This window comes from Hordeum vulgare, chromosome 2H (genome assembly GCF_904849725.1).
Source record: "Hordeum vulgare subsp. vulgare chromosome 2H, MorexV3_pseudomolecules_assembly, whole genome shotgun sequence".
In the NCBI taxonomy this organism is placed as follows: domain Eukaryota; kingdom Viridiplantae; phylum Streptophyta; class Magnoliopsida; order Poales; family Poaceae; genus Hordeum; species Hordeum vulgare.
Genome location: NC_058519.1, coordinates 104,492,206 through 104,503,720, shown reverse-complemented (window position 1 = coordinate 104,503,720; position 11,515 = coordinate 104,492,206). Strand labels below are relative to the sequence as shown.

At 50.2% G+C, this 11,515-nt stretch overlaps 1 protein-coding gene across 1 annotated transcript; it reads left to right on the top strand.

Moving 5' to 3' along the window:
• Positions 1–7,440: 7,440 nt before the first annotated feature.
• On the top strand, positions 7,441–10,508 carry LOC123425364 (acidic leucine-rich nuclear phosphoprotein 32-related protein 1). The gene is made up of 2 exons (XM_045109051.1): positions 7,441–8,678; positions 9,864–10,508. Exons 1-2 carry the CDS (start codon positions 7,500–7,502, stop codon positions 10,128–10,130), a joined length of 1,446 nt encoding a protein of 481 aa, XP_044964986.1. The 5' UTR covers positions 7,441–7,499; the 3' UTR covers positions 10,131–10,508.
• Positions 10,509–11,515: the final 1,007 nt, after the last annotated feature.

Sequence of the window (11,515 nt, the reverse complement as noted above, 5' to 3'; positions counted from 1 at the left end):
TTTGCATGCACGCGAAGGGGCGGTATCTGACTCATGTAGCCCAGAAGGAGAGCCGTCAGAGGGATAAACGTATCATGAGGACGCTTGATGTGCACTTCTCGAGCGGATCTGAGGAAGTCATCACTCTAGAGGATGATTAGATGCAAGCAAGAGACTTCCAGTGGGATGTGTCTGATAAGGAGGAGTCTGATGTGGAAGATGAGGAGGAGTCTGATCACGAGGACCCCGATGAGGAAGATGAGGATGCTATGGAGGAATCTGATGGCTGAGCTACCACCTGTGTCGTTCGCGTCCTCTCTGCCTTTTTGGTGTCCTGATGCCAAAGGGGGAGAGAGTGTTAGGGATTTTCTTTGGGTTTTCGTATTTTTTCTGAGTCTTTATTTGCTTTTTTGGTTGGTTTTATCTTGTTGGATATTTTATCATGTGTGTGAAGACTCTTAGTCATATGGTGTGAGACATATGCTATCCCTATATTATCTTTATTGTCTCTCTCTATATGCTTAGCCTGTGAGTTCACTTATCTGTTGCCCCTATCTTTATGCTCACATACTATACCTTGCTTCCTTACTCAATGTTGTATTAGGCCTTTGCAAGAAGTACATGTTTATGATTTCTAGAGCACCACTTTAAACATGCACACATCCAGGGGGAGCTAGTATCTAGTTCATAGACTTTGGGTTTGCATATGACTTCATTATATTCTCTTTTGTGCAAATCTGGTGTTGTCATCAATTCACCAAAAAGGGGGAGATTGTTAGGGCATATTTTGTCCTAAGTAATTTTGGTGATTGATGATAGTACCACTGCATACTAATCGTGTGCATTAAGCATTTCAGATTATACATGGCAAGGCAAAAGACAATTCGTCGCCCCATGGTGGTTTTGAAGCACGGTGGTTTCTACGGTTCTCTTTCGTGGTTTTGAGTCGTAGGAAAGCCGTACTATTAAGAGGGGGTCCACGTCGGAAAGGTTTGGGTGGAATCAACTCTCTCATGCACACTTTTTCTTTCCACCACCTTTTCTTTGCAACAATGGAGCTCCTGTTTGGTCTCTGCCATCCTCTGCAAAAATTTCTAGCGGTAGTACCACCCTCTCTGAGAGGTTGTACTTCATCGGACTTTTTGCGAGTACTTTTCTAGCGGTGGTAGACCCAGTAGTAGTATTTTTACTACCGGGGCCTTATGCCTGCCTAGCGGTAGTACCGCTCCAAGCCTAGCGGTAGTACCGCAGGGGCTGGCGGTAGTACCGCTACCTCCAAGCGGTAGTACCTCTAGGGGCAGCGCTAGTACCGCTTACCCCAAGCGGTAGTACCGCTAGGGGCAGCGGTAGTACCGCTATCCCCAAGCGATAGTACCGTGCTGAGCGTGCTATAAGTGAGGATAACCGTTGGATTTGTTCCCTCACTATATAAAGGGTTCTTCCACTCCAAGAACCCTACCTTTTGACCCTCTAAGACTCCATTGTTGCTCCTAAGCTCATTTTGGCCCGATCTCTCTCCCTGGCCAATCAAACTTGTTGATTTCCTAGGGATTCGTTGAGAAGGCCCAAATCTACACTTCCACCACGCGATATTTGATTCCCCCCACTAATCCCTTGCGGATCTTGTTACTTTAGGGTGTTTGAGCACCCTAGACGGTTGAGGTCACCTCGGAGCCATATCCATTGTGGTGAAGCTCCGTGGTCTTGTTGGGAGCCTCCGAGCATTGTGTGGATATATCCCCAACCTTGTTTGTAAAGGTCCGGTCGCCGCCTTCAAGGGCACCAATAGTGGAATCATGACACCTCGCATCGCGTGAGGGCGTGAGGAGAATACGGTGGTCCTAATGGCTTATTGGGGAGCATTGTGCCTCCACACCGCTCCAATGGAGACGTACTTCCTGTCAAAGGGAAGGAACTTCGGTAACACATCCTCGTCTTCATCGGTTCCACTTCCTGTTATCTCTTACCTTTACTTTGTGTATATTATTGTTGCTACGTATTTCTTGCTTGCACTAGTTGTCATGGTAGTTAGCATCATATAGGTTGCTCATCTAGTAGCTAATTTAGAGAACCTTTATGTTGCTTTCACTAACTTGGTAAGAAGAACTAAAAATTGGTAGTTGCCTATTAACCCCTCTCTAGTCAACCATATTGATCCTTTCACCACTGTCACGACCTAGCTCGTCGCCGGCGCCTTCTCTGGCACCCCTGCGACTAGCCGCCGCCTCCTGTGGATGAGGTCGGGGCTGGGCTTCGCCTTGGTGCTCTGGCACTTTGATCTGTGCTCGGTAGTGCCAAATCGAGCAAGTCCAGCGAGCTCCGCCGCGCATTTGGTTGCCGCCGGCCATACTCTGGTGGGTGCTGACATGGCGTGGCCGTTAGCACTAATTAACCCCGCAATTAGCCACTCACAAAGGGCCCAAACGTGGGTCAAATCCCTGTTAGAGCGGGTCACTGACCAATGGTCCCCACTGGTCAGGTTTGACCTGGCCTGGCTCGTTGACCTGCTCATGCAGGTATGACATCAGCATGTCGCAATATTTGGTTTTCTGGAATAAAAATATTTCAGGAAATTCGAGAATATACCTAAAACTTTTAAAAATCATAGAAATTAATCTATAACTCCAAATGAAATAAATAATGTATGAAAAATTATCAGAAAAATGCAAGGAATATGATGGTGGAACTTTCATGCATGTTTGAACAACTTAAATTTGGTGAATAGGACAATTTCATTAAATGCATTTAAATGCTATATATGGAGTTTAGAATTGATCTATATGGATCAAATAACTTCCATTTAATCTGTGATCACTTGTATTAGATAAAACCAACATCATGTTAACATGCCATACTCATGCATCATTGTGCATCATTTGTCGTGCTTAATTTGTTCTTTGTTTGATCTTGTTGATAGACTTGCGAGATGTAGTTATCACCGACATCGAAGAACAACTGAGTTCTTCTGATCAACATGCAAGCAAACCCCCTTGAGCATTCCGATACAATCCCACTCTCTTGCTCTTGCTCTCATTTCAATTCATTAGACCAAGACAATTCAAGTGTTACTTGTGTTACGGTAGATGAACCCATTCCTTTGCATGATCTATCATTGTTAGAGTAAATAGCTAAATTAAGCAACCTAGCATATGTGGTAGATGCTTGAGCCATGTTGTGCCATTACCCTGTTATGCTTGCTATGCTTAGAGTTGAGGTGGTCTGATCATCTGGGTGATGAATTGGAATGATCATGTCCTACTAATGGGAGTTAAGTATGTGAACCTGTTTTGGGTAAAGGTAGCGATGAGAGTCCATGTAGGAGTACATGGTGGGTTGTCTCATTGATGCCACACTTAGGATCTGAGATCTCGTGTTGGTGTTCCAAGACTAACTACTACCGTACATTGGGTTTTGGTAACTCGACCCGTTCGGCCTATTAACTACTCTGTTCTCAGTCCAGGAGTTGCAGTAGTTCGAAACGTTCATAGGTTGTGGCACGCCCTGCTAAGTGGATGGACAGGCCAATCGGGACCGGCTTGGGGCCCTGCTCACATCGTTTGAGGCCATGTTGGAAACCTCGACCGAACTTCCATTATGGGTTCCAACTCATATAGGCGACTGCCTTGGACGTGAGTCATTGTAGGTTAACGTCTGTGACCGACTCCCTCGCTGGGCTTCCGCTTGAACGTTGCCGAGGTGCTTGTTTTATGTGCACATGGCGATAAGTGGCAGAAGCATGTGTGAAGAAGTACACCTCTCCAGGGTAATTATCTATTCGAATAGCCGCGTCCTCGGATATGGACTACATGGATACTTGCATGGCTCATAGACAATTTTAACGGATACTCTAAAATGGTCCTGATAAGTGTGAGTGCTATGGATGGCCTTCTCGTAGGATGACGAGAGAGGATCCATGATGGTGTATTGATGTGGTGGATATGTGGACTTGTGTGCGCTCTCTCGTAGGGAGACGAGAGAGGTATGAAACATTGTTGTAGGTTAGGTTAGCCAAAGGTCAAAGCTGGCATTTCTGCAGTAAACCCGACAATCCTGTTCTTTGATACGTGATGCATATGTAGTTAGTTGTGATGTAAGTCTTGCTGAGTACCTTCGTACTCACTAATGCTTATTTAAATTTTTGTAGAGATATATGTTGTTCTCTCTACGTTTTCCTGTTGATGTTAACATCGATGGAATAGTTTGGGAACCCGGATAGTGATATGGCTCCTATGGTAGGGTCGTTGTAGCTTTTCAGGCTCTTCCAACCGCTTTTAATAGATGTCTGTACCCAGACATGTAACTTCCGCTTGATGTTTTGTATGCTCTGAATGTTGGGTCATGTGATCCCTTCTGTTTGTAACATTATACTATGTTGGCTCTTTGGAGTCTATTAAATAAATGACATGCTGTAGAGTTATGTTGTGATGCCATGTTGTATCTACACATATCGTGCATATTGTGTGTATGTTTGAAATGCATTGATATGTGTGGGATTTGACACCTAGTTGTGTGCCTTTAGTAGTATTATTTATGGGGAAATGCCTCTCTGTGCTTCCACCGAGCCTTGGTAGCTTGCTACTGCTCCGGACACATTTATTGACCGACATGTATCCTTCTTTGTTGATGTGTCTGTCCCCTCGGGGAAATGTCACGCGGTGTAATGGAGTCCATGTAGCTTGCTACGACTCGTCTACACACGCTGTTGACCGACACCTGCTTTGCTGCGTTATGTATGCCTGTCCCTGTACGGATGTGCCATTTGGTTTTATAACTAGCCATGTCGACCCGGGTACTCTGGCATATGATTGCTGGCGAAATAGTCATATACGTGAGCCAAAAGACGCAAACGGTCCCGGCCAAGGTAAGGTGGCAGCTGTGGTGATTACCGTGCGTGAAGCCACAAAGTGATATGATGTGTTACAAGGTGGAATTGTATGGCGTCGGATCGGGGTCCCGACAGAGCCACACCAGAGGGAGTAGCCGCCTCTAGGGCCAGGCTGCCACAAACACGGTCGGGATGCGGTGTGGGCGGCTTCCGAGCGCGGGGCGCGGCGCGACACACGGACTGGCGGGGCGCGACACACGAACTGGCGGGGCGCGACACAAGAAGGCGTCTGGGCACATAGATGTGGGCGTGGCGCGAGCAACTGTCGCGCGGAGGGCACAATGCAGGGAGGGGCCGACCCCACAAGCGTGGGGCGCAGTGCGGTGGCCGCATCCAACGCCATCGACAACCATAGTTTATTCTTGAATACAAAAGAGTACTCAACATGAATACAATAATTAACTTTAAATACCGCAATTAGCCAGTCCATTGGTGGCCCAACCACCCGATGGATAAGGTGTACGTCGGAGAGTAGTCAAGGAAGAAAATTCCCCACTGGCTCGATCCCCTTCTCACGAGCATGCAAGCGGTGTCCGCCATAGTCATGAGATGAGAGGAAGCCTTCTTCCTTCCTGTGCTTCTACTAGTGCTCGAAGAGCCGCTGCTCCATCCCGACCCTAGCTCAGCAGATCCCCCGTTAAGGCAGGTGCTTCACCGGCTACAAAGGGAGGGACCACGCGCTCCCTCGTCTTCCTCTAAGGAGGAACCACCGAGAAGGCCGGGTGGCCGCGGTCGCGGGCGCGATCCTGCGTGACCAAGGTGTGGCGCTGCCCGGCCAGGCGCGGGAGTCAGCGGCGAGGCCACGACGCGACGCCGACAGCGAGGACGAGCGCAGCCACGGTCTGGCGCGGGCGTGGGCGGGCGCGGTCGGCCACTACTTAGCGCGGGTGAGCGCGGCCGGGTGCAACCACAACCTGGCGGACGTGTGCGACGTGGGCGGCGGCCGGGCGCGAGCACGGTGCAGAAGAACTTCTCTCCCGACGCTGTGAGGAACCGCCGTCTCGCCCTTTCGTGTCTCTCTCGCGGTAGAGATTACGTGGTGATAACGTATTTGAGATCAAAAATCTGTCTATTAATGATGAAATATTACATATTTATAGTTTTCGAAGGGACGCATCCGAAGGGACACGACGGTTACAAGAGTTGCATCTCTTTGTATGACGCTTTGGTAAGTGGAGATTTAACCCTTAATTAAGGGGAAAAGATTACCTTCCACCGGCTGATCCCCGCGATCCATCCGCCGTCCGCTTGCCCGTTGGATCTCACTCTAATCTCGAACCGTTTTCTGAAACTGGATCGTTGTTTTAGGAAACGGTCATGAAGCTGAGCTCCTCACATTTCCACCCCGCGCCTCCGCCTTGGCCCTGTCGACTTCGCCCGCCGCCTACCTGTTGCCGCTCAGCCTCGCCGAAGCTGCCGCCGTTGCCATGGCCTTCCCCGCCCTGCTCCCGACCCGTCGGCGAGCTCCCGCGACCAGGGGGCAGCCGCCTCGCCTCACGCGGCCAGGGGGCAGCCGCCCGTCGCCCCACGCCGCCGCATCTCAGCCCGCTCGCGGCTCCGCCGCAGCCCCTCTCGGCCACGCTGACGAGCTCCCGCAACCAAGGGGCGGCCGCCTCGCCGCCCGTAGCGCCGCCGCATCCCAGCCTGCTGCAAAAGTTTTGTGAAACATGACCTTTGTTGCAATTTTTTTTTCCGCAACAATACCTATGTTTGCAGAAAGACGAAGATTTTTTTCCTGAAACAAGCAATTGTTTCTGAAACTCGACCGTTGTTTCAGGAATTAATGTGTCCAAAGTTTATTTTTTGCAATAAAACGATTTTTCTGCAACTGGAGCGTCGTTTCAGGAATTAAGTCCAGGAACAGATTACGCGCGAGATCGAACGGCTGTCCAGGTGACGGATGTTTAGTAAATATCTATCGATGGATGCGTAGCAGCCCCCTTAATTAAAACGTGTTAATTAAGTCTTAATATAAGCCAAACCCTGGTGTAAATCAAACGCGTGCCAACCCGAGTCGCCTCCGACCCCAATGCCAGCGTGCACTGTCCTCTGCAATCGGGAAGGGTAGGCACCACGAAAACTCCCACCGATCCGACGGCCCGCATCCGCCACCTCTCAATCAGACGGCCCGTACCCGCTCACGCAAAACACAATAACACCTATCGACTTCAAACCCGGACCCACATCCCTATTCCCAATCTGTCAGCGACCTACCCACATACAACCAAGCGTAGCCACACGGCACCGCGTGCATAATTAAGCAGTAATATCTCGCCCTTAAGAGAAAACGATTTTGGAAAACCAGAAAAAGATGCTCTCGGCATCAGCCAAGCCCACCACGCCTCTCCGCTCCCCCGCTCCTCTCAAAGGAAGCACACGCCCCTGGGATGACGCCACGTCAGCGATCCGCGCCGCGCGATCCAAGCGCCCCCATTGGCCGCTCATATAAGCCGCACCCGCCGTCCCTACGCCGAGTCCACAGCGCGACGCGTGAGCCGCCCCCTTCTTCCTCCAATGGCGAGGTAAACACCCCTCCCACGTATAAATCACTGTATTTCAAATAGCCTCCCCAACCAAAACGCCCCCGATTTTTTTATTTATTTGATTTCGGGGAGGCGAGGGGAGAGATAGAGAGATGGACGAGGCGTGGGAGAGGGCGGTGGAGGCGGCGCTGCACACCGCCGGCGAGGGGAGCTCGTCGCCGGCGAGGAGCCTGACCCTCGACGGCGCCGTCAAGTGCATGCACGGGCGCTTGCCGGCGGCGGAGATACTGGAGCGCCACCAGAGCCTGGAGCACCTCTCGATCGCCGGCGTCGGGGTCGCGTCGCTCGCGGGGTTCCCCCGCCTGCGGAACCTCACGCGCCTGACGCTCTCCGACAACCGCATCGCCGGCGGCCTCGAGCACCTCGTCGAGGCGGGTCTCGCCTCGCTGCGCGACCTCGACCTCAGCAACAATCGCATCCAAGATGTGGACGACCTTGCGCCGCTCGCCCGCCTCCGCCTCGTCTCGCTCGACCTCTACGAGTGCCCCGTCACGCGGGTCAAGGACTACAGATCCAGAGTGTTCGGGTTGATCCGGACTCTCAAGTACCTCGACAAGATGGACGCCGACGAGAACGAGCGCCCGGAGTCGGACGACGACGACGACGATGCGGACGGCGAAGGCGAAGGCGATGCCGAGGAGGAAGATGATGATGAGGACGACGATGACGAGGATCCTGGAAGCGGCGAGGTGGCAAACGGGGGCGTCACCCACTCGCGAGGTAGCGTGGCACCGCGCCCGGTGGAGGTGAATGGGGTGATCCATGTGGATGAGGACGAGAGCGAGGCCGACGAGGTCGTGCCCAATGGGGAAGCCGAGCACCACCACAGGGCCAACGGGTTCAGGGTCGCAGCGGTTGGGGTAGCCCCTGACGAGGATGATGAAGACGTGGAGGATGACGACGATGATGCAGAGGAAGAGTATGAGGAGGAGGATGATTTGGGAGAGGAGATCGATGAGGAGGTTGATGAAGATGACACTGTTGTTGAGGTACTTGATGTGCCCAGTAGTGATGATGAGGAGGATGGCATCGATGAGGACGATGATGATGAGGAAGAGGAGGTTGAGGATGATGGTGAGGAGGCTGAGCCAGAGAGTAGTGGGAGGGTTGCTGTGGCGGTGGGGGGTGTTGGAGAAGAGATTGATGGACATGAACAAGGTGAAGGTGACGATGAGGATGAGAATGGTGAGATTGGAGAGGAAGATGAGGAAAGATTGGAGGATAGTAGGGTTTATGAGGATGGCAACGATGATGACGATGCTGATGATGAGGTATAATACAATTTCTTGCTAGCCTTTGAAGTGCTTTACCTTATTGCAATTTCTGCATGTTCAGTTTGTGGGTGATTGTTCTAGTCATATTGTTTAGCAAGATAACTATTGACCACCCTACTATACTGCAGGTATATTTGAACTGTGGCTAGTTTTTCAGTTAGGAGATTTACCAGTTCATGCATTAGTTATGTGTGCTTGTTAATTTTCCTGATTACGCGGGCAACGCATACTACCAAAGTAGAGTACTTCATATGTCAGATCCACACTTGAAATCTCGTTTCTTTTTGTGGTTGGTTAGGTGAACACCTTGGGTATAAAGTATATTGTGGAAAAGTAAATTTAACGAAATTTGCTCATATGGAGATTTAAGGCAATCATGCTCCCAGTATATTGCTCTCCACCCTCAAAATGATCAGGAGTGTGCCAAAATGATTATGGCAGATCTTGTATTTAGAAGCTCGGGGATTCTTATTTCTTGATATTTTTGGAAATAGATTTAGTTCCTCAGGTTGTTGACCCTAAAACTTTACATATTTGAATGTTAAAATTAGTGACTTTCTAGTTTGTGCTTCTAATATACTTCCTCTGTGAACTGATGTTTATTTTACTAAAATAGTGTTTTAAATGCTCTGATATTAGTTTATGGAGGGAGTATTTGTTACAATTTGGGAATAATCGAAGATTTGGATATATCAGTTATGCATGCCGTTCCCTATGTTTGACCTTATATCATATCCATCTACTTGTACATCATATCTTCCTTAGTTCTTAACATCTTAGTGCTTCTAGTACATCATGTATTGATTTGTGGGCTTAGACTGTTGTATCACCTGATGCATGTTGTAGCAAGATGGAACTCCCCTCATATTTGTTTCTTCTACAAATTTTCCTTGCAAAATAGCTTTGGTAATGACAATTATTTGTTTATTACTCTTTTGCATATGTTTTTTAATCATGCACTCTTTTGCATAGGTTATATGCTAATTTGTTTCTTTTACTACTTAAGTTAAGTTATGCTTTATCTTCAGATTTATATCTCAACATATTATTTATTTGTTTTGTTCTGGTTATCCTGTTGATTTAGTTGCCAATTAACTGATTTTGTGTGCTAGAAGATTAGTTACCTTAAGCATGTCATGAACTTAAGCATTGTTTAAGCCTGTTGGTTTTTCATTTGCTCAGGATGAAGACACAGAATATCTTGTTCAACCAATTGTGACACCACAACCCATGGCCGTTGTAAGTCCAGGGGACTTTGATATCGCTGACCCTGATGATGTTGATGAAGACAGAGACGAGGTCGATGATGATGATGACGACGAGGGTGGCACAGACCAGCCGTCGTCCTCGCAGGGCACCAAGCGGAAGAGGGATGATGACCCATCAGGCAGCGGCAGCGACGATGAGGATGATGATACTGAAGACCCGAGGCCGTCCAAGCGCCAGTGACATTGTACATGATTCATCCCCTTCCTCGCCCCTTCTTCTCAGGTAGAAAGAAGTAATCAGGAGCAGCAGCAGCAAAACAGAAATGGTGGGTTTCCCCCTGTTTTCCTTAGCCGTTTTTCTTGTAAAGACTTTGGTTTGGGGAGGGCTTCACCCTCCTTTTTAAAACAGCAGATTTTAGGAGGGAAAATGGAGTTGTAGTAGTCAGCGAACCAGCTTCCCTCTTCGCCTGCACCCTTGCTGAGTTTTCCCTCCATAATTTGAAATGGTAGTTACAACACCCCTGGGGGGTTTCCCTCCTTCCTTTGAAATTCCTGTTACATTGTCAGCATTGTCAGGTTTCCCTCCAAGAAAAAGCCCGGGAACTGCCCCCCTTTGAAACGCCCCTAATAGCCGTTGCCTGCATTTGAAAATTTTATACTTTGCCCTGGTTGAAGTGTCTGTCTGTGCTGTGTGCTTCTTACTGATGATGACCGGCCGCTGGCTCTGCCTGCCGGCGGCTCTGCACGGGCGCTACGTGCTTTGAGATAGGTGAAATGGCTGTGGTTGCAGGGATGGCCGAGCCCCGCGCTCCTCCCCACTATAGCAAATGGGCTTTTGGAGTTATTTAGCAGTTTTTGGCTGCTGAGGCATTGCCTTGCTCTGCTGTGTCTCTGGTTCACGGTGGTGCCATCCGTGCCGGTCTACCACGAGGCCCGAGCTGTGTCCCTCTGTTAGGTGGCCCCCCCCTTCCGTGGCTAGCTTTGGCCTCGCGGACCCGTGATTTTCGTTTAGACTTGAGAGTAAAAGAGGAGGCTGCGGTGGGTGGGTGGGTGGGTGAGGATGCGATGCGATGGCGGAGTACAGCTGCTGCCTTTCGCTTTCTTTTGTCAAGTTGCGCCGCGCAGCGCGAGTGGTGGACTGGTGGTGGGTGGGGTAACGCGACCGCTGGTGGCTAGAGCCGGGACGGCCGCGCTGTCGGTGAGCGGCCCGAGGAGGAGAGAAGATCCGAGCGGATGCCCTTCCTTGGATGCTCCCCGTTTCTAGGGCGACCCTGCTGCTTTTTTTGGCCGATGGGGATTTTACGCCCCTGCCCCTGCCCCGAGTGCTCTCTGGCGGGCCCGCCCGTGTTGAATATCCGGGCTCCCCGAGTTTGACGCGTCTCTGCGCTGAAATTGAAACGGGAGGAGGAGAAGAACGGCACGCCTCCCTCTGCGCTCGTTGGGTCCACGCTGCGTGATGGTCCCACATGTCAGTATCTCACAGTGCGTTTGCCGTGTGTGTTTCGCTGCTTCGCGTTTCGCTTTGGAGATCCGTGATGCGCAGCCGCCGAACGGTGCCGGATTAGGTTAACCAGAAGACTAGAGAGCATATTTTCAACCCCGCCGAGAGCTGTACGCGCGTGGACG

Coding starts and splice junctions, on each gene's coding strand:
- LOC123425364 (XM_045109051.1), top strand. CDS start 7,500: ATGGACGAGGCGTGGGAGAGGGCGGTGGAGGCGGCGCTGCACACCGCC. Junction 8,679..9,863: donor ATGACGATGCTGATGATGAG/GTATAATACAAT, acceptor TCATTTGCTCAG/GATGAAGACACAGAATATCT.